At 28.7% G+C, this 24430-nt stretch overlaps 1 protein-coding gene across 1 annotated transcript; it reads left to right on the top strand.

The window, feature by feature from the left end:
* The first annotated feature begins 230 nt into the window (after positions 1 to 230).
* On the top strand, positions 231 to 13476 carry LOC135950490 (sodium-dependent proline transporter-like). The gene is made up of 10 exons (XM_065500028.1): positions 231 to 393; positions 3622 to 3756; positions 3814 to 3983; positions 5980 to 6065; positions 7451 to 7571; positions 7644 to 7971; positions 8050 to 8198; positions 8263 to 8391; positions 8467 to 8673; positions 13441 to 13476. The coding sequence occupies exons 1-10, from the start codon at positions 231 to 233 to the stop codon at positions 13474 to 13476; spliced, it is 1524 nt and encodes a 507-aa protein (XP_065356100.1).
* Positions 13477 to 24430: the final 10954 nt, after the last annotated feature.

Raw genomic sequence — 24430 nt, 5'->3', positions numbered from 1 at the left:
CTTACATCCAAATAAAATATTTGTTTTTATTAAAAATGTTCTTTTCTTAATACTCGTACCTTATATTTTATTCTTGGAAACTCAATATCATCATTTTACACAACTATTTTCTAGTTACGTGTAAAATCTGAAGCAAAAACAACATAAAACTAAAATTGTGCAAAAGAAATAGTTTATCTATTTGTGTGTGTTTTTGTTTATGATTCCCAACATATTTTGGTGGTTCAAATATGGCGTATGAGTCATTGGAAGAATGTGGCCGCAGTTCTTTTAAACCCGATGCTAAACGAGGTTATTGGGCCAATCCCAATGACTTTATCTACGCTGGAATGGGTTTGGCATTTCGTTTAGATGCGTTTACATTGTCATGGTACTTTTTGATGGAATCGAGTTGTAAGTATAAACGAAATAATAGAGAAAAAACAATTAGTAAAAGAGCTATGTTCGGCATTGTGCCGAATCTTATATACCCTTCACCAAATTATACTTTAAAATAAAAATAATTTTTCGGAACATAATTCATGGATTTTTTTTCGAAATTTTACCGAAATTTTGGCATTTCAAACTAGTTGTGAAGACCAAATTTGTTGTTAGTCGAATGATTCCATTATTTTTTTTTTTTTGGTTTTAGAACCATTCGGTTAATAAAACAATAGACTTTGTTGAATTTGGACTACGATATTAAATTTATTATATTGTTGGCCACAGCTGTGTTCAAGTAAATAAAAAATTTCTAATATTTTGTTTGTTGTTTTTATAATTTTTTAGCATAAATTAAAGTCTCATTTTAAAAACTTTGTTACATAAATTGTTCGATTCTTCGTCACAATTTGAATTGATACTTAAGTGCTTTCCAAATGGTTTCTAAATAATACCTACCTAATACTGTTTAGTTGGACAGAATACTGAGCAATTTAAAAAATATTCCAAATTTTAAAAATTATTTTTAAATAAAATTTTGATTTTTTTAGACGTTTCTCCACATAATTAATGATTACTCAAAAACGGTTAGTCAAATATTATCAAAGTAAAATTAGGAAAATTGTAATTTATATATCCTTTAATCCGTTTGTATATTGCGTTTTAATCGGCTAAGTAGTTTCGGAGTTATAATAACAAATTTAAGCAAAAAATATATTTTTTACGTGAAAATAGCAAATTTTTTATTTAAAAAAACTCATGAAAAATAGAAAACGGCAGAAATTGTCCAGGTTTATTGCTTTACCGCAAAGCCACATATAAAGCAACAAAATGATATATCAGTTATAAAAATTGATTGAGTGTTTTCGAATTTATTCAGAATTAAGTGAATTTCCTCATTTTCACAAAATTTTAGATTTTTGTTTGATATACATAAAATTGAGTAGTTATGTTCTTCTTTTGAATGATTGAATTTTGAAAACATTTTCCGCATACTATATACAAATTTTGACATGTATATTGCGTTTCAATCAGATCAGTAGTTTCGGAGTTATAATAACAAATTGAAGCAAAATATATATTTTTTATGTGAAAATTGCTTTTTTTTTGTTTTAAAAAACTCATGAAAAATCGAAAACAACAGAAATTGTTCAGATTTATTGCTTTTTCGCTAAGCCACATGTGAGAAGTTGCAGAACAAAAGAAACTTTTTCGCATCTTATCAAAAATTGTTTTTTTTTTGGTATTTTTATAATATTCTAGAAACAATCAAATCAGCAAAAATGTTTTTAATTTTTTTACTAAGTAAATGGGTTCTAAAAAAATGTTTACTTAACAAAACGTACAACACTAGTATAAAGGCTTCATTAGTCTTTACTTTTCGTTGCTGTTGCGTTCTGTTCCGTTCTGGATTTTACTTATGGCAGTTAATTTTTCTATTCTTTTAACACATTAACTTACCTGGTATTCCCATTTCCTTTAATATTTTCGACCAGACGGCTCGTTTTTTCTCCAAATTTTTATTAAATTTTATAAAATCAATAACAAATAATTTTTTTTTTGTTTTTAACAGGTTCGTCCGGAACAGCACAGAAAAACTAACTACTTATACATGTTTTTCATGTACAAAAGAGAAACAGCTGATTCGGAACATAACAGAAAGTAAAGACTAATTCTGCCTTAAAACGAAAAAAAAATTTATTTAATTTCAATGTGTAATTTGTTTATATAGATCAGGATTAAAAACATTCATTTAAAATATTATCGTTAAAAAAAACTCATAAAAAAACATACATTTTAATTTTGTTTTCTTTTTCCGATATTAAAATGGTTTTGTATCAAACATCCTTAACATTTAATGTGGTGACTTATGGCAGTTAGATGTATCTATTGATTAGTAAGAAACTTGTTACCATTTCCAGTTTCATGAAGTTTTTTAAAATGACGAAATAAATAAAACTCATTGTCTCAAACATTTGAAATGTGCGAAAAAGTACTTTTTGTTCTGCGGCTCCTCATGTAATAGGAACAAAATGAGATATCGATCGTAAAAATCTATGAATTCTTTTCGAAGTTATTCACAATTAACCCTCCGTTAGTCGCAATAATTTTCAATCGAGACTAGTCGCAATGTATCAAATTGATATCAATAAAAGAATGGCGCGTTTGAAAATAATGTCTTCACTTTTTATTTCGAAAACATAAAAACAATATTAAATTCAAAGTTTTTAAAAAAATAATAAAAATAAAATTGTAGTAAAAATAAATTTTTATCAAAAAATAGTTAAAAACTTAGGGTGTTTAGAAAAATTTACAGAAAATATTTTTACCTGTATCAACTAGATCAGTTGCGAGTAACGGAGGGATAGGTGAATTTGTTAATTTTCACAAAATTGTATGTGCTTACAAGTGTCTACTTTGAGTGTAAATTTTACATGTGTTTTGGTTTTGTTAAAATTTTTGTTACAATAATTGTGCCTTTGCGATAATACAATAATTCTTAACAATTTCTGACGTTTTCGTTTTTTTACAATTTAAAAAAAAAATGCAATTTTCACGTAAAAAATTTATTTTTTGCTTCAATTTGTTATTATAACTCCGAAACTACTGAGCCGATTGAAACTCAATATATTAACGGATTAATGGTTATGTAAATCCTAACTTTTCTAAGTTTATCTGAATAATATCTGACTAAACCTTTTTGAGTTATAATTAACTATTTGGAGAAATGTCTAACAAAATTTATAACTTTACTTAAACATTTAAAAAAAAAAATCAATCCATACAATTGAAAAATTTTACCATTTTTGTACTTAGGTAGTCATGATACATCAAATCTATATAGTGGTTAGTCAAGCCTTTTTTTTTTGCTGTTGACCTGTGTAAATTTGTTTTAATGTAAATAGTACGTAAGCGTATGAGTAACATATATTAATTATATTAAGTATACGACTTACTTCTTATATTTAACAAATATTACTCATACGTTGAATCTTAAATACCCTTCAACTAAATATTATGAGAATTACATAAACTACAGTGGTAAAAAAACTAGAATTTCCATATTTCATGTTTGTTATTCGAACTTAAAGATAATTTTAAAAACAAAAAAATAAATTTGGTTAAAATAAAAAATTGTTAAAAAAAAATTAGGGAGGTATAAAAATAATAATTTTATAATCTTCTTCATTTGCCTTTCAGTTATTTCCTTTGTGATCGCATATTTAATAAGTTTAGTTGTCTATATAATACCATTTATTGTGATACAATCATTTTTGGGTCAATTTTCCAGTAGTGGCTACATCTCAGCATTTCGTATAACGCCCCATTTTAAAGGTTTGTTAAATTTTCTGAAAAAATTAAACTAAAACGTCTTAAATTATTATATTCCAGGACTTGGTTATGTAGCGCTGCTCTTAAATATGTTTGTAATTTCATTTTATAGTATTTTTGCCGTAGTACCTCTAGTCTATATGTTTGTCTCCATGCAGCCAACTTTGCCTTGGAGCTGTGAAGGTTTCAAAAAATGGGCCACGAATTTAACTCAGGAGGAGGAAAGAAATGTAAGATAAAATCTTTTTTAACTTTAACTTTTTAACTTTTCAAATACCATAAATATCTGTCTATATCTTTGGTACTAAATGTTAAACACTTTACTATTACATAGTCCAACAAATTGAGACTTTTTGATTGGAATAGAAAAGCGACCCTATAATTCTGAAAGTGCATGTTGAGTAGATCATTTTTGTAGAATAAACTTATAGTCCAGCTGTTTTCTTTTTACAATGGGTGAAAGTTTTTGTTTTTTGATCGAAGGGAGCATTGTACTAAATGAAAAAAAAATGTTGTAAGTTAATATCTGAGAGAATTCTTATTGTCAGATTTATATTGCAGAATTTTATGGGGTTAATTTTTGTTGAAGATCTTAACCCTCTAACTCCTCTCTTTGGGCCCTTTTTCGAGAAAATCAAAAAAAGTCTTTCCAAAAAAGACATTTCAGGATTAAAATATTCTACGAAAATTTTTGCGAAAATTTCAGTGAGGGTCACCAAAGAAACCAAAGTTGTTAATAAAAGTCTTTACGATTAATTAGCAAAATTAAACGCCACCTCGGGTCCAACTTTTTAAAAAAAAAATAGCAAAAAATCCAAGTATGATCCGAATGAGCTGAAATTTCAAATATTCAAATTCAGTAGTCTTAAGGAGATCTACAAAAAACATGGTTCAAGAGATATTTAGGTTTATTTATTTTTTTAACTCTGCTCGATCTTTTCTTGGTTTTTTAGTCTATGGTGGGTCGTATTTTTTTTTAAATATATCTCCTCAAGGCCTATTTGTATTTTAAATTTTAGCTCATTCGAATCATACTTGGATTTTGGTGATTTTTTTAAAAAATGTGATACCCGAGGTGTAAATTGTCCAAAAAACCAGCAAAATTAAAAAACTGGTTTCCGGTTTAACCGAGAAAGTGAGTTTTTGAAAAAACCGGGTTTGTTATTGTCTTTTAAAAAATATTATTTTTATTTGTGGACACTAATAGAAAATGTGTTAAAAATTGTGTACTAAATCTTCGGAAATTTAGCACTTTTTAATTCTTAATGCAATTATTTTATATATTTTATGAAATACTAGTTGACCGGGGCGGCTTCGACCGGTAGCATTTACTAATGTTAGCTCTTCAAGTTTCTCCAACCCACGTTGTTATTTATTTGCAAATAAAATATCTAAATTTGTACTGCATACTTTAGGGAGCTTTTTTATTACAGTTGACTGGACTCACAAAAAAAAGAATTTACGAGTTTTACCCGGAATTTTTGAATTTTTTTTCTTTACAACCCATCTCCTGAAAATTTCGAATCGAATAAAAAAATCAGCCAAATCGCTCCAGCCGTTCTCACGTGATGACATTACATACATGGACCATTTCATTTTTATATATATAGATTGTCAAATGCTATAATATTCTATAAAAAAAATCAATATTTTTAAAAATGGCATCAAAGTTTTTCATAAATATGTTTGAATGAGCTTTAGAAAATTTATTTAATTAAAACCGGTTAATTTCTTACAAAAACCGGATTGTCAAAAAACCGAAAAGTTAAAAAAAACCGAAACCGCTGGGGTTTACAAAGATGAAAAAACCGGTTGACCAGTTTTCGGTTTCTGTTTTGGATACTCTACCGAGGTGGCGTATAATTTTGCTAGTTAAGCATAAAGACATTTATTTACAACTTTGGTTTCTTTGGTAACCCCCACTCCGGCAAAACTTTTCGTAGAATATTTTATTCCATTCTCCCTCGAAAAAGGGGTCAATTTGACCCCTAAAGATAGGAGATAGGGGGTTAAGATCTTCCACAAAAATAATACCCATAAAAATTAAAAATTTGACCCACTGTAAAAGAAAATTCACACCAGCTGGACTATAAGTTTATTCTACAAAACTGATCTACTCAACACGCCCTTTCAGAATTATAGGGTCGCTGTTATGTTCCAATCAAAAAGTCTCAATTTGTTGGGCAGTGTTATTATTGATATACTATTTTTTTACTATTCTATTAGCTATGTAATATAAGAAACGCATCAGAGACTGATTATTCCGATAAGTATATATATAATCATTATATACCCTCAGCGTTGTATTTTAAGTAAGTTTATGAATATTTTGTTTCAAATTGTTTACCAATTAAGGAGTGAGATCGAAAAATTCTTAACATACATATATGTTTATAAAAAAGAAACCACTAAACTTACAGCTTTAATTTTTTTTTTATTTGATTGAAATTATTATTACAATTTACAAAAAAAATTATTTTTATAGTTTTAATCACTAGTGATGAAATTTTGAACCTTTTTCGGAAACCCTTCCATTAACGTTTTTATAGTGCTTTCTGTCACTTTGCTCGAACATGTAGTCCATCTCCGTTTAAAATCTACCACACTTTTGGACACCTTTTTTGTACTCTTCAATTCTCTTTTAACAAGAGCCCAATATCTCTCCACTGGCCTTAGCTCCGGGCAGTTTGGAGGATTTGCCTCTCTTGGTACAAATACCACATTATTGTTCTTGTACCACTCAAGGGCTTGTTTGCCATAGTGACAGGATGCCAAGTCAGGCCAAAAATAAGTGGACACATTATGAAGTCTTATGAATGGAAGCAGCCTTTTTTGTAAACATTCCTTGATGTAAATTTCGGTATTTATAGAGCCCGTTGTAACAAATGAGTGGCTTCTTTTGCCGCAACTGCATATTGCTTGCCATACCAAGAACTTTCTGGGAAATTTTGTCTGCTTTTGGGTCCTAAACTTTTCTTCAACATTCCCTCGAGCATCAGCAACATAAAATTTTTGACCTGGAAGTTGCGAAAAATCTGCCAGAACATACGTTTCGTCATCCATTATGCAGCAAGAATATTTTTTTATAAAACTTGACTTCAATTTCCGTGCTCTGTTTTTGGCCTCTAAATTTTTAGTAGCGTTCCTGTCAGGAACTTTTTGAGCCTTGTATGTTTTTAAACCTGCATTAGCTTTAACTTTTCGTACCAAATAGTCCGAGCACTGAGCTAACCGGGCTGCTTTCCTACCGGATGTGTTGGGAGCTCTTTTGAAAATGCGTTCTATTTTTTTGGCTTTAGAAACATCATGTGGACCATTCCTTCTACCTGAACCAGGTTTTCTATCAACTGACAAGTTCTCCCGGTACTGTTTAATAACATTGGAAACAGTTTGACGGCAGACCTTTGTATGCTTGGCCAACTTTTTGTAAGACCAAGTTGGGTTTTGTTGAAAATATTTAATAATTTCAGTACGCACTTTTTTCTGGTCACTCATTTTAATCAGATTAACAAAAAAATTAATATAATTGACATTACACATAATAACTGACATGTTTTTCAAAGGTAACTTGATCAAAAAAAAATTCAAATAATACTTGGGTTAAAAAATGTAATGAAAAACGTGTGTTAAGAATTTTTCGATCTCACTCCTTAGTAAAATGATTTTAATACATTTTTTATCGTTACTCAAATTCCAGAACTTTTTTTAATGATAAAAATTCTGCTGAGTTGTCCATATCATGGCAATTAATTTTATGTGCCATTCTAGTTTGGGCCATAGTGACTTTATTAATTTTGAAATTCTTCAATACTGAGAGGGTAAGAGTGTTTTAAGTTCAAAACATGTTCAGATCATAAATATCTAATCTAGTCCCCATTTTCCTCTTACAGTTCGGTAAAATTATCCGTTACACCATTTGGACGCTACTCGGACTTTTGGTAATATTAATAATACGTTTCAGCTTTTTACCCGGATACGGTCATGTATTTCGTCGATTTGGCATTCCCAACAGGGTAGATATTATAAAAGGTATTCTCAGCATACCATTTGATGGAGTAATTGCATTAGGACCAGGCTGGGGTCTCTTCATAACACTGTCTAGTTTCAATAAATTTAAAACCAATATTATGAAACAGAGTTGTTTAATTGGCCTCGGACAGTTGGTGATAGTTATTGGTTTGGTTTTGTTGGCCAATTTTACGGAAAAATATTTTAAAGGTTAGTTAAGGAAATATTAATCAATATACATAAATATGCAATAAATGCATATTGAATGACTCTAATTTACATTTACAGAAGTCACGTCTTTCCATTACGTGTCGGAGGTAGGTCATGTTTGGGATTTATATTTATCGGCCGGAAGTGTTATGTCCCATATGGCTTGGGCCAACCTATGGTCAATATTATATTATTTTATGCTGTTTTTGGCTGCCATGCTTTTAATTGTGAGTGGTAATGCTTTGTATTTGTTATTCTAAGAATTTATCATTTCAAGATCACATTTTCCAGATCATGCACTTGTATACAATGTTAACCACCATTTTTGATGAGTTTGAGTCCTTGAGAGATCTCAAAGCAGAAGTTTCCATATGTCTTACAACCATGCCAGCGGTCATCTCTTTATACTTCACATCAAATGTAAGAGCGATCTTTATTCGTAATAAAAACAATCGCAGACAATAATTTAAAATCTCATTTCTTTTCTCCTATTAGCATGGCATTAAATATTTAAAGGTTTTCTTGTTCGATAGTTACATCTCACAAACCATCATTAATTTATTACTAATCCTAATTGTACTGTGGATTTATGGACGTATACGTTTCCAACGTGACATGGAATTTATGATAAATGAGCATTTATCCACATGGCAAATTGATTTTCTTAGATTTGTGGCTCCTTTTGAAATGTTATTGGCTCTGGTAAGTCATTGTATGTGTAAAATTTTTAGGATGATTTGTTTGTGTTACTTTACCTGTTTCTTACAAAAGGTCTGTTCATTTACTTTCCCAGTAAATACTTGCAACGAGAGAATAAAATCAAAATTTACAAAATTACTCTCTTAAAATCTCAAAAATAGTAAAAAGTAAATGAACGCTTTTCCAGTAACAATTGTTTTATACACACAATTTTCATATTTTATTTCTTTTAAAATGTATAAATACTCACATTTTCTTCAATTTTATTGAAAATTCTTTTTTTTATATTTTTTCGCCACAAAAATAAAATTGAAAATAAATAAACAATAACACAAAACATATGAAATATAAGCTGCTAACTATTACGAGTTCAAAATAGAACTTGTAATAGTTTGCAACGAGAGAACACTCTCTAAAATGTATACGCTCTTGAATTTTCCTCTACTTGCAAGTTTTTTGAGTTAATGAACGCTTTTCCAGTAACAATTGTTACTAACTAGTAACAACTTTTAGATATTGAACATAGCTAAAATAAATATATTGTTCCAGACTTATTCTTTCACTTCTCTACTTATTTCTACATGTTCAAATAAGTGACCAAAATTACTTGGTGCAATATTTTTAAACAAAAAACATACAGTTTGTCAAAAATATCTTTGCACAGTAAACAAATTTTTAAAATTTTATTTTCATTTAAGAATTCCAAGAATAAATTCATTACATTTTTGTTTTTTTCACACATTCCGTTATTGGACCTCTTACGACTATCTGACTCCACCAACATATTTAAAATTGACAAACGCTTTACAACACCAACAACAAAAATATATGTTTTTTCAATATGAATGGTGTCAAAAAAATCTTTGCATACTGAGTGAAGAAAACAAAAAATTGGTTAAATATACTCGAATTTTGTGCAAATAGGCCTTTTTATGAATGTTATCGCATTTGAAAGAGGTTGCATAGCGTTTAGTTATAAAATATATTTTTTAAGTTCTACAAGTGACTTTATATTTAAATAAAAATAATGGCAGGAAATCGCATTTCGAAAAAGATTGTACTTTTTGTATTTTAATTATTATAAAGGAAAATGATTATGGGCTAAGAGTATTACATGAAACACTACGAAATGTGCTACTAAAACACAAATATTCTTCAGGAATAGCTAGGAAAAAACCCCTGCTCTAAATCAAAAATATTGAGAAACGATTAAGATTTTCTATAGAGCACATTTCACTCCCTCCAGAGTGGGGACTAAATTTTTTCTGATGAGACAAAAATAATGTTGTACTGTCATGATGGAATCCAAAAAGTTTGGCGAAAACCTCTGACAGCTCTAGAAAACAAAAATTTAGTTCCTACAGTTAAGTTTGGAAAGCTTTCAGTTATGGTTTGGGGTTGTATATCCAGTAAGGGGTAATCAGGATTTTGGATAAAATATTGACGAAATAAGTTTATCTTGATGTTTTAAAAACCGATTTAACCGCTATCATTCTGAAATTCGGTTTTGTTGACCCGGTAAATTCAAACAAGTTTTAATACAAATATTACTAGACAATGATCCCAAACATAACTCTTATTTATTTGGTCGTGGTTACTATATAACTGTACAAAAGTTATTGATATCACGAAGTCCTGATATTAAGTGGGAAAAATATCGCCAAAGAATCAAAACGAAAAAATTAAAGAAGAGTGGGACAAAATACCCTTGGAATATGATATCCCTAAGCTAATTAACTCAATGGGCAGCCGTAATTGATGCTCAAGTTGGACACACAATAAGGGTACTCATTTAAACGCTTAAGTTTCCCATTTGTTCAATTGTGCAAATTTGCGCGACGTGTCTCATGAACCAACCTTTTCAATTTTGTGCAAGTTTATACATTAAATTTCTCTCTATTTGATACAAATGTCAAATAAAAATAAATTCAACAAAAGCCTTAAAAAATAAATTTTCAAATTGTATAAATTTTAATTTTAAAAATGTTGAATGAAAGTTAAATCTTTGGAACAAACGGTGATATACATACATAGTTTGTAAGATTTTATTTATGTTCTAGCTGTTGGTTAATGCTTTCATATACAATGTCATTTAATACAATCATTCTGTTCTAAAGTTATACAATTTTCACATGCTCAAAATTTTTATATTTTATTTGATTTTTATTTCTTATTAATAAAAGTAAACAAAAGCAGCTGATTCATCAAATGCACAATAAATTCAAGTTTGCGAGTCTAAATTGTCGCGCAAACTTATCCGAGTTGTGCAAACGAATTTCCATACATTTTTTGACAGTTCATTTGCGAGAGTATAAAAATGCACAGATTGCACAGTTTACGAGGCATATAAGCGTTTACATGAGGACCCTTAATATTTTAGCAGCTAAAAACCCTGAAAATGTATCACAAACTTAATATTTTATCGAATGTGCAAACATTTATTTGACAGTATAAAAATTAATTTGTTTGTCCTTTTTTATTATAAATATGAATGGTTTTATTGAAATTGATTTTTTTGTTATCTATTATATTAAAGAAGTTGATTATTTATATTAGTAATCAATGTTTTCTTTGAAATTTTGTTATTTTTTCTCTATTGACAAACTGTATGTATGTATGTATGTATGACTTGAATTTATGTTTCCATTTTACTGGAGAATGCTATTGCAATAAATTGTAATTCAAGGATTGTATAACTTGAATTTCATTCAAAATGCTTAATTGGAGGACTTTTGTATATAAAGTAAATAGTTTGTGAGAAACTAGTTTTCGCATTACGATCTCAAGATCACAAATATTACGATTTCATGATCACATTTCTTTTTTGACTTATTGCTATCGGTACATATACAACTCCTATCCCACTAAGAGACCAAAAAGGTCTTCAAAATATACATAGATTTAAGCTTTCTTTTGAGAAAAAAGGGCCAATTTTGAAAAAAAGTCAAACTATTTGGGACACATTTTGCCAAGGACAATAGGCAATAAGTTACATGGATGAGAAAAAAACACCTGTTTGGCTAAAATGTCAAATTTTAACCCCCTCTAACTGAGAGAGTTCTTGTCCGATCTTGTTGAAAAATTGTGTCTGAATTAATATTTCAAAAGTTGGTTCACTTGTCGCGATATCCCCCATATACAAATACATTTTTTCACTCAGAATTAAGCACCTACAATTATTCATCGGAAAACCAACAAATAGATTTCCATAGATGACAACTAGATAATTAACTGAGAGTCAAGAACCTAAGTCTGTTGTCAAAAACCCAATTTATTTCTATTTGTTATGATTTAACCTTTATCATTGAGATTTCTCTCTCCTTACGTTCCACAGTGGAAAATTTTGTTAATTTTCAGATCAAAAATCTGTAACTTTTGAATGGCTGAGTATTTCTATAATATTTTATCTCTGTTGAAAAGCGAATCATTATAAAAAAAGTTATGAACGCTTAAAAATACATTTTCTATTTTTTGTTTAATTTTCTATAAAATAGAGATGTTAAGAGAAGTTAAATGTTTTTTTTTTGTATTTCTCATTAGATTTATAGGTCTCGCTGAGTACATTAAAAATTGTGTCAAAAAATTTCAGAAACACCCTCAAATTCAGAAGTTTTTCTAAAAAACCGTTTTCAGTGATGTTTGTCAACTCAGTAATTTTTTGCTTATTTTGATATGAAAGCTTATACAAATTTAAATCAACGTATAAAGAAAATTTTGTTCTTAACAAAACACGGTTTTAATTTTTCAAATCGGATGAAAATTGTAAATGTTATTGAACTTTTCATTAACACCTCTTTTAGTATTTTCTTCCCCAGCGCATATGAATAAAAAAAACAGAGATCGAAAATAAATTGTCCCTATACCAAAAAACCCAAATTGTGATTTATATTTTTGTGATAAAAATAAATCACTGAAAATAATAGTTATAAAATGATTTTTACTTAAATGGTTTGGTATGACCTTTATTCGTTTTTGTTGTTTTTTAATGGTTTGGTGTGAGATAAACAATTCATTCTTGTTCTTAATACTCTCACTTTCTCTTTTATTTACACACAATAACATATTATTAGTAATTTTTAACAAATATGGAAATAATATAATAAGTATGAAGTAATGAAGTCTGAGTAACAGAAATGAGATTTTTTTTTTTAAATTGTTATTAATCTTTTGATAAATTTTATATATTTAAGCTTTGATTTGCATCAAATGCATTTTTGCGATTTATTTTTCATGTTCGCAAATAAAAGTCACAAGCTGACCTTTACGAAAAAAATAAATTATAAATCACTCATCCAGATTATTTGTGTTTGTTTCTTTTCTGTTTCTCTCAACCCCAAACCTAAAATGTTCTCAAATAAATCACTCTCTCAGTGATATATCACAAAAAATTATTTTTAAATGGCTGCGAATGAGAATTTACCATTGAAATGAAAGTGAACCCGTTATTTCGGTCTCTGCAAAAAAACTATAAAAAAATATTTGTACAGTTTTTAATTTTCAATGTAAATTTTTTCGAACTTTTTTCGAAAAAGTTTAATAACTTTTGCAAATATAAACCGATTTCTGCAAGTGATGTCTCATTTATTTCTACATAAAATTATCTTTAAGACACTGTGCAAAAAAATTGGTTTTCACAAAAAAAATTCAAATTACTATTGTTGAACTTGCTCAACATTTTTGCATGCCATTTGTCTATAGGCACGAAAAGGCAGCTAGTTTTGATATATCTTTTAGATAATAAGTTAAGCTTTAATTTTATGTTAAAACTAGATCGGCGGCAAACAGCGCCAACAGCTGAAATCCTAGTCAAAGTGGAGTAGGTAAGCCAAAAAGCATTATATATTTCAAATCTGCTAACAACATATACAAAACTCATAAGCAAAATAGAATCTGGACAAGATGCCTTTTCCATCAACGTATAACAATCTTAAAAAAAATAATTATAAATATTAAAATACGCTCTTGTATATTGTATAATTTTAACTCCCCAAATCTTTAAAGTCGAAAGTAGTGTATTCTGTTGCCATTTTCGAATACTTCTGTTGACATAATAACTATTATTTCTGCAAATAATTATTGCTTGATATCTTAGCTCTACGATAGATCTTGTTTTATGGATAATTTCAAATATTTGCAAAAAATATTTATGATATGCATCCACTGTGTGTTCTATGTATTTATTCTATGTCGGAATCGATTTAGTTATATCCATGTATCTTAAGAAAATATTTTAAATAAATTCCTGTAAAATGTGGTATTCAACACCATACTCCGCGGGACTTCCAGTAGGTACTACTACGAAGCTGCTTTCGAATCTGCTCTACTTTTCTTAAGTATTAATTTACATAAATTATGAATACCTTCATAAGATTCCAGTGTAGTTCCAATCTACAATATTATCCGTTGTTAAGCTACATCTTGAAATCTGTGACATACAAATATCACATGTTCTTTTTGTCTAGAAACGGGCAGACTGCACAACTCGATGAGTCATCGTGTCCGAATCGATGCTGTGATATCTATAGGGATAATGCCTGCATCTCTGTGGTTTTAGATATTCCATGCTGTGATATCTATAGGGATTATGCCTGCAACAACAGACGATTTATAAAGATATATGGTGCGATATTGCTGCAACAACATCTACGGAAAATTATTATGTCAATTCCTGAAGGTACATTTTAGTGAACCGTCCCAAATGGGTGACACAGAAGTATTCTGTGTATTTGCCTTTAGACTCCTACATGAGTTCACAACTTTGGTAGGCTTTTGGCATTACTATTTAATTTAATCGATTAGTTATCACACCCAGCTATCTTAAGGCTTCTGTGAAAACAATTTAGCTTCGTTCTACTTGGATCATTGGAACTTCTGTTCCGTATGGTTTATTGACTATTTATTGTTATCATTGTCTATATCCTAGTCCCCATCTTCATTTGAGATTAAGATTTCGGAATTTGGATTACTTCTATATTGCATTATATGGACAATGAATTTCTGGCATAGTTACGAGATCATTTCAGATATATTCTCAGGGGTAAGTGTGCCACAAATAGCTTCGTTCAAATGTGATCTTATATTATTCCATTATCCCATTTGCTGCAATGATAGGAGTTATCATCTGTGACGAACCTTGACAGAGAGTGGATCTGGCACGCTGGTGGTCGCACAGCATTAGCTCGTCGGATGTGGGATAGGTTCTTGTCCACTCAGTTCGCCAACATTTAATAGATTTTCGTGCCATCAAAAAGTAACATTTAACATTGGACAGTACAGTACGAGTTGCAATACCTAGTATATCAGACGGACATGCGACATGGTTTTGTAATCATATGGTAGGAAGTTGCGTTTTCCAGTGAAGACTTGGTCGGGATTGTCTTCGAAGGTTGCCCTCCCCTATTATGGCACTATTTCAGCCAACCTTGGCTTCTGGTCACCTTTACTTTCCATTCTAGAAGCCCCTAATTCACACTTACATTGCCTTTTCTTTTAATTCACATCATTACCTGTTGGTTTTGTTTACTCCTCCATGACTACATACAATATCATTTTCAAATTTCAAATATATATATAAACATCACTTTTATTTTCCTAATCATATAAACAATAATATAATAACAACAATGTAATGACAATAATATAATAATATAACAATGATATAATAACAATAATATAATAATAATATAATAATAATATTATAACAATAATATGTTAACAAAAATATATTAACAAACAATTAATAACAAAAGTATATTAACAAAAATATAACCAAAATTATATTAACAACCATATATTATCAAAAATATAAACAAAAGCATATTAACAAAAAATATATTAGCAAAAATCCTAAATATTAATAATTAATTGATAATAATTTTAAAAGCAAATAATAATCAAAAAGAAATAATATTTATAATTTAACGATAATTGTTATAATTTTATTGTTATGTTAACAAAATTATAATCAAACACGTTAATGATGAATTGAAATTAATTATAAAATTTAGTTGTAAGTGATATTAAGATGTAATTATTTGTTTTCTTTTTTTTTTATGTTTGTTTTACTATTTCATTATCAAATATAGAATTATTATTTATATTTGTTTTTAATTATATATCTAGAATTTCCTTAGTTTAAGTATTCATTGAATTATATATAAGCTGAGTTTAGCATTAATTTATATATATGTTCAATAAGTTCTTAAACAAGTTTGTAAGTGTTTATTTTATTTCATAAATTTAGCATTTAGAATTGTTTTCTGTAAATTGATTAATTTGATATTATTTTGTTTATTTGTATTTCGTTATTTATTTTGTTATTTATTTATTTATTTTGTTATTTATTTATTTATTTATTTATTTATTTATTTCGAAATTAGATAATAAAGGTTTTTATTTGGATTATTATCTTATTTCAAACATAAAACAAAGTTAAACATTATTTGTAAATTATTTTCTAATTAAGATGTTTTCTTAATTCTGTTTACAATTTACAAAAGAAATGTTAAAATATAATGAAAACGAAGTATATATTATTATCATCCTAAACATATATGAGAAAATACTTAATATTTTGATGATTATTATTAATTTTGTTTTTAGTTTAATAAGTTATTATATAAATTTTTAAAGTATTTGTACGAAATAGATTAATTATGTATAGTTTAATTGTGGAATTTACGTTACTTTTATTTTATATTATTCTTATTTTTTTTTATATGTACATGCATTGATATCTCTGTTTTTGTTTGTTTGTAAAATGTATAACAATTTATAATCTCTTTTCACAATTCATAAATAAAATGTTTTAGAAAAGAAACTGATCTTAGATTTTTATACAGAGAAAAAGATGTCAATGCATATACATAGATAATTATTTTAATTTAGTACGTATATCATAAATAAGTTATATAATACTAACAATTAGATGACATAGATTTGTATTTTAGTTATTTTCTTATAAATATTCACAGATATTAACAATGAAACATTAGACCAATAATTTCTTAATTTGAAGGACAAATGGTTATTTTAGTTTTTCTTTCTTATGCAGGTTAATTCAAGTATGTAATATGAGTAGTGTCAAGGTCAAATATAGGTAATTCATTTAGTCACAGGTTAGAGACGATATTTTGTAATAAATTTTGATAAGCTAAATATATATATATATATATAATCAGTGGTATATTGGTGTTTTTTAGCTCAATGTCCTATTTGTCTATATTGGCTTACCCAGACCTGACTTATCTTTTACTCAGCGTTCAAGTTCCTCTTACGGTATAGTTTTAGCAGACCCTCTATTGTGACCAGACATTCTTTTAGGTTCGGTGAGTGTCTTCACTGACCAATTATAGCTTAAGTTTTTCCTCAATAGATGGCATTGCCTTCATTTCCTTTTGTTTCTGCCTATTTACTGAAAAACAACGTTCTGAATATAAATACCTTATTTTCTTATTGAAACAATTTTCTCTATATAAAGCCGCAATTATAATTTAATTCTAATCCTGTTCTGTAAGGATTGAATTTAACTACAATTGTGCTTTATAAACTTATAATAAAACACAGAATTTTAACACATTAACTTCTTCATTATCTTGCAATCAATATTTTACATTAAGTAAATTATGTATTCTTTAGATTCTTTAAATATTATATTGAAAGCAGGTTTCTGAAGACAAATTATGTAAAATTCTGTTTTATTATAATCGAAATTTTCCATAATTTTTAACGTTTCTCACACTTTTCTTACCTTGTATGTATTAAAAATCCTATAAAATTTAATGTAGTTTGAACTTCTATTAAATTATTTCAGTTTTACTTCTATTAAATTTATTAAACTTCTATTAAACTTCTATTAAATTTTTTTATCATTTAATTGTATTTTAACACACTATACCACTATTTACTTCCTTTCCCTTAGGAGTTCTTTTAATGTTTAAACTATAAAGTATTTGTGTGTTGTCATTAAAGCGATCATACGATATTTTCCTATCATGACCACAGAATACGAACGTTACAAGCTACGTATATTTGTTGTTTTACGTTGGTATGTCAAGTTCAAGGTAAGGTCATTGTCAGTGGTTTCATTTTTTAGTCTTATACTGTATGTTTATTGTGAATGACTATCATCTTACCACAGGACATATCTGCCCTCTGGTGTCACGGGGCAAACATACATATTTGCTTTTAGAACCATTGGCGAATATCAATGATCAAAACAAAAACAATTAATAAATATCTAAACAGCTTTGGAAAGATTTGTCAGTGTTTTGATGAAATAAAATTTAGAAAATTAAAATAAAAAAAAAGGAAAATAAAAATTGTATTTATTTCCAAGTGACCGTCACACATCTGCAATGATAGGCGTTATCATTTTCTGAGTCACAGTCGTCGTATTATATCTGTGTTAAGTAGTAGTGCATTCCACCATGTCTTTTCTTATCTTGTCTATAGTCTCGGCGAGAATTGTCCCCTTTAATACACAGGTACTGTACTCGATTGCGTAAATCTTTAAATTTAAATAACCCCATTGCCATAAATACAATGCTGTTAAATCACACGATCTACAAAATTCTGAAATATAATTGGAAATTTCGGAAATTCAATTGGAATTTTCTGAAATACAAATAGAAACTTCTGAAATGCAATTGGAAATGGTGTGGATGCTCAATCACTGAACACGACCAGGAAATATTTCATGAAGTAATATAATTGCTTTACGGACTCGTATGTATCACATGTGGCATCATCTTGCTGAAACTTCATGTCTTCCACATCAATCGGGGTTATCATAGAATCCAATCATTGTCGGAATCGGGTTTGAAAACGACAGAAAAAGTACATTGGTCTCGTGAAATTGAAACTTATCGGTTCTATATTCGATCAAGAATTGAATTCTTTATCGATTAGGATTTCAAAGGTCAAATGTACCTTTTTTGTCGTTTTCAATACCTATTCCAACAATGATTGGATTCTATGACAACCCCGAATATTATCCAATTAACGAGGGTTCTCTGAATTCCAACTGCGGAACTTTTGATGACTAAAAAAGCAACCAAGTGATGGACTGTTGGATTTGAGTTTGTTTTCAGATTTTTCTGAAATCCTTATATAAACTTTCAAAAATCATTTTAACACAAATAAAATGCTTGTTAATCGTAATATCGTAATGAAATTCAACACAAATCTAAATTGTGTTGAATTTCTGTTTCAAAATTGACTACTACAGGTTTTTGGCTCTCTAGCCTTTTTCCAGTAATGTTCAGTTACTTCAAATATAAAATTCAATACCGATGGAATACTACTCGCATACGTTTAACAATATTTGTCTTTAATATTAATAATTTCAAACATGGGACAGTGCACTAGAGATGAGCGATCCCGTGATTTTTGAAGAACGTCGTTCTCAGTGAACGTGATTTATAAATCACTGTTCTTTTAAACAGTGACCGTGATCACGTTTTGTCTATTTTAAACAAAATAACAATTATGTTAAGAAGAATATATTATGTATTATTTGCATTCTTAAATCTGCTCGTATGTTAACCAAAAACTAATATTTGCGGATTTAAAAACTTTTTTTTTAAATAGGAAAATAACAAAATTAAGCAAATGTAACAAAATTTTAAGAGAATTAACTGATATGGTACTTAACATTTTATTTTATACACTGTGTTGGAGATAAATAAAATTATGCGCCTAAAAATAGGCTGTTGTTACCAGTGAATGTTGAAAAATATTAAATGTCGTTAACAGTTTGTTGAAATACTTAAAAAACGACATTAAAAGTACCTGTTACTTTCTTGCTTTCTTACCAGTGATTTTTTAAAAACGTTACTAATGCATGTTGAAAGATACAAAAGAACGACATTTAACAGTATGTTGAAAAATGTGAAAGAACGATATTAAAAGTACCTGTTACTACAGTTGTTCCAGTGATTTTTCTAAAACGTTACCTGCGAATGTTGATGAAAATAAAAGAACAACATTTAACAGTATGTTGAAAAATATAAAAGAACGACTTAATTGTACCTGTTACTTGCAATATTCAGTAACTGTTGTTACCAGTGATTTTTCAATCACAGTGATTAAATCACAGGTATGGAAATATCGCTCATCTCTACAGTGCACTAGTGCTAGCTAATGGAATTGTGTGATCTGAGCAATACTGAATTATTTCTGATATTACAGGCTGACATTTAGTGAGACGAAAGTTATTGCTAGATAATCAAATAATCTTAATTTAAGAATCTTGATTAGAGGGTTTAATTAATGTCAAAATAAAATTCCTCAGAATTATTAATCTTTCATACTAATATTGTTAAAAAACAAATTGAGAGATACACTTACATATTCACCTATTTAAATCTATATTTTCAGGCTATTGGATGTTTAGTGGTCTTCATTGAACACTTGTTATTTTCCAATGTGGTAACAGCAGTCTTCGCTTTAATCTTTATTGTTATACCATGGCTTTTAATACCAGTCTATGCCGTCTATTACATGTGTCAAGGTATCGGCATAATTAATACAAGTTTTCAGCGCATTAGCAGACCAAAACATTGGTATCCCGTTGAACAAGAGTACCGTCAGCGTTATGATGAAGCGATTGCAAATGCGGCTATAACACATCCACAAATTGAGATTACCCATAATAATATATCGACAATATAATTACTTATGTTTAGGATATTTGTGCGAATCAGCTTTGCTAATTTAATGCGAAAAATATTATTTTTTACGAACTCTTTTTTATTAATTTTAAATATACATATATATGTATGTAATTCTAGTTGAAGTGTAATTTAATAAATAAATAAAATTTTGATAAATTTGTCAAAAATTTCCAACGTAAACGATGGCTTTATAAAATAGTGAAGCTTTCAAAATGTTGAGACGTGAGTTTTTGTTCGACGATACTGAAGACAAGAAATTGTAGATACCGAATTGATTTTTCGTCTACAAAATTTTAAGTTTAAAGAGTACTTATCTTATATACCCTTCACCAAATTATACTTTAAAATAAAATTTTTAAAAATTTAATTTTTTTTTGAAAATTGTTTTTCAAAATTTTTTTCGAAATTATTTTTTAATTTATTTTAAAAAAGTTTTTTAAAATTTTTTTTTAATTTATTGAAGAAAAAAATTTATGACAAAAAAATTTTTTTTGGTGAAAAAAAAATTCGGGTTAAAAAATATTTTTCCCGATTTTGGCCAATTGTAGGTACAACTTACTATAGCCTTATAAACATCGTTGCAATGGAATTCGAAATATCTATCATTGGATATCCATATTGTCTATATTAATGAGTTAGTAATCCAGATATAGATCAAAAATAGGCCAAAATCTAGGTTGTCCCGTTATGTATCGATTTTAAATGGCATCCGAGCCGGAAGAATTCCGGAGATATTGATGTATGAATCGTGTATGTAAGTTATTTGGGGGCTTCGGAAAGTTGATTTCAACATGATACTGTGCTTGCATTGGCTCGAAAATGATTTCCAGTACCATGGAATTGCTGCTATGCATGGTGTTTAGGGTTTGGGTTACGAGAATTCCCGACCGGAAAATCTCGGGATTTTTAATCAATTATTTGTTTTTTTTTATGTTAGTTGTAATGTATTGCTTTTCATTCTTTTTTAATGAAATGACTCAATTTAACAAATAATTTTCATTTTTACTTATTTTTTCATTCCCGTTTCCCGGGAAACCCCAAACCCTAATGGTGTTTCAAAATAAACAGTTTGCAGAACCATCCATAGAGTTGTCGTCGTTATAATAGACGTTTTATTTCAAAACGTCCGTGGACCGGCATGGAAACCACTCATTGATTGTGATGATGATTTGCGGGCCACGCTACACATTTTATAGTGTGAATACAAGTTTGCCGGGCAGCGTTCGTGACTCAAGGGTGTTACGGAATTCGGCTGTTAGTCAAAGATTTGACAATGGATGGAGACCATTTCCGGATGATGCTGTGTTGAGTAATAGTGGTTACGGACGTTGCCACAAAAAAAAAACACGGTGCATAATTGAAAATAGTGTTGGCATTCCAATAAGAAAAAATGGAGTAGGGTGGGTAAAAATTTTAAAAATTTAATTTTCAAATGTGAATATCTCCTAAGCTATAAGAGATAATTGATAGCTACCTCGGTGTCCTACTTTGGGGGCCCCTAGCCGCGCTCCTTGTAGACCAATGAAGTCCAAGTTCAAAACTTAAACTCGAAAAAACTCTTGCTTGCTTTTTTCTTGCTTCATTCCATCGGACTAGCCGTTTAAAAGTTACAGATTTATTTCTCTCTTTTTTTCTATACCACTGTGCGATCCTCATAAAATTTGGTAGAAAGATTTAGGTTCATATTGAACTTGTCCAGTCATGATATTAATTATTATAACTATGAACATTCAAGTCATTTTCTGAAGGGAACATTGTATGGGGACAAGGGACAATTGTTGCCCGATTTTCGACATACTTTACAATATAATTTCAGAGTACTAGTAATAATTTGTGCAAAATTTTATCAGGATTGTTGCATAATCAACATATTTATGACTGCTCAAATAGTATTCCGGAGCATATTTATACCGATTTTAACCACATTCAATACCCAAAAAAACCTTATCAACACAAAGTATTTGTGGAAATTTTTAGCCACCTATCTGGTTTTGTTTGGGCCCTCTCATGTTTTCAACAGACATACAGATGGTCGGTCATAGCTAGATCGCCTAAGAATCTATTGGATATTGGACCAATATTTGCTACAAACGGAATGAGCGTTTATTAGAATCGAAAACAATTTTCGTAATGTTTTGAAATATCGGTAAAAAAAAATTCAAAATGTAAAATTTGAGATTTGGGTTATGTATACAATTTTATGATCATTCCATTTAATGGAAAATTTCAAGTAAATCGGTTCAGTGGTTTAGTCTGAACTAGACTGGATTAGTTCCGCCACGTCGAATTATTTTAATTTTCAACCCAAATAGAGACATTAAATTTGTATGCATGTATGGGTAAAAAATAAAATATCCAACGATAAAATAATAAAAAAAAACACCAGGCTGTTTTGGAGGATTTTATTTTTTTCAAATTTATTTTCAAATATTCAAGACAAATATCTAACTATTGTTTATTACTGAATATGCTAGCGAAATGTAATACAAATGATAACCATTTAACTAAGGTAAGGTTTACAATTGACACTTTTCAAACTGCTGGGAAGATACAAACATACAAACACAGATTAATGTTTATATATACAGATATTGATAGATATTTAGCAGATAATGAGGTAAGCGAAGCACTTCGGGTAATAGCTAATTAATTACACTCTGCTACAAAATGACACTTTTTGTCAGAACTTGAAAAGCGACCTAATGGAGGTTGTAGGCCAAGGTGAGGACATATTAAAACCGTTTTCAAAGATTTTGAAACACCCTCAAAATGTTGAGGTATTTTGAAAAAACTGTTTTAGGGTAGGTCGTAGTACTTTAGTACCTCTAACTCACACATTTTTAGACCGATTTCAAAAATTTAAACAAATATGGATAGGCAATGAATTAGACTTTCATAGAATGTATTCATAAAATGTATATTCCAAAAACTTGTGTAAGTTTTTATAAAAAGTTTGGCTTTATTTTTAATTTTTTTCGTAATTTTTCAAATTCAACAATAGATATTTTAATTTTTTTCTATGAAAACTAATTTTTTTCAAAGTGTTTTAAAGACAATTTTATGTAGACAAAAATGAGACATTAGTCTTTAAAATGGGTTTACATTTGTTAAAGTTATTAAACTTTTTCGAAAAATGTTCGAAAAAATTTACCTTGTAAATTCAAAATTTTACAAATATTTTTTTTGTACATTTTTTTGTTTTTATACCCTTCACCTTCGTGAGAAGGGTATATATAAGTTTGTCATTCCGTTTGTAATTTCTACATTTTTCATTTCCGACCCTATAAAGTATATATATTCTGGATCCTTATAGATAGCGGAGTCGATTAAGCCATGTCCGTCTGTTGAAATCAATTTTCTGAAGACCCCTGATATCTTCGGGATATCTTCCAAATCTTCAATAATTCTGTCAGACATGCTTTCGAAAAGTTTGCTATTTAAAATCAGCAAAATCCGTCTATAAATAACGGAGATATGAGCAAAAAACCGGGACAACCTCGATTTTTGGCCTTTTTTTGATCTATATATCATTAATATAGACAATATGGATATCTAATGATAGATATAAGTCCATTGCAACGATGTAGATAAGGCTATAGTAAGTAGAACCTACAATGGGTCAAATCGGGAAAAATATTTTTTGACCCGATTTTTTTTTCATCACAAAATTTTTTTTGTCATTATTTTTTTCCGAAAAAAAAAATTTGAAAAAAACTTTTTTAAAAAAAAAATAAAAAACAATTTCAAAAAAAAAAAAATTTTGAAAAACAATTAAAAAAAAAATTAAATTTTGTTTACCTAAAAATATTTAAAACAATTTATTTTAAAGTATAATTTGGTGAAGGGTATATAAGATTCGGCACAGCCGAATATAGCTCTCTTACTTGTTTGTTATTCATATGCGCTGGGGGAGAAAATATTAAAAAAGGTGTTAATGTAAAGTTCAATAACTTTTACAATTTTCATCCGATTTTAATAATTAAAACTTAATTTTGTTAAGAACTAAATTGCCTTTATAAACTTGTATAAATTTTGATAAGCTTTCATATCAAAATAAGCAATGAAAAGCGACTAAAATCAAAAAA

Source organism: Calliphora vicina, chromosome 2 (assembly GCF_958450345.1).
Source record: "Calliphora vicina chromosome 2, idCalVici1.1, whole genome shotgun sequence".
NCBI lineage: Eukaryota > Metazoa > Arthropoda > Insecta > Diptera > Calliphoridae > Calliphora > Calliphora vicina.
Note: the sequence above shows the minus strand (reverse complement) of the source record. Positions and strands in the feature narration are given on the sequence as shown.

Bases quoted from the DNA above. Each gene is read 5' to 3' on its own strand.
- LOC135950490 (XM_065500028.1), top strand. From the start codon at position 231: ATGGCGTATGAGTCATTGGAAGAATGTGGCCGCAGTTCTTTTAAACCC. The intron at 7,572-7,643 runs GTAAGAGTGTTT...TTCCTCTTACAG, and splicing joins AATTCTTCAATACTGAGAGG to TTCGGTAAAATTATCCGTTA. The intron at 8,199-8,262 runs GTGAGTGGTAAT...CACATTTTCCAG, and splicing joins TGGCTGCCATGCTTTTAATT to ATCATGCACTTGTATACAAT.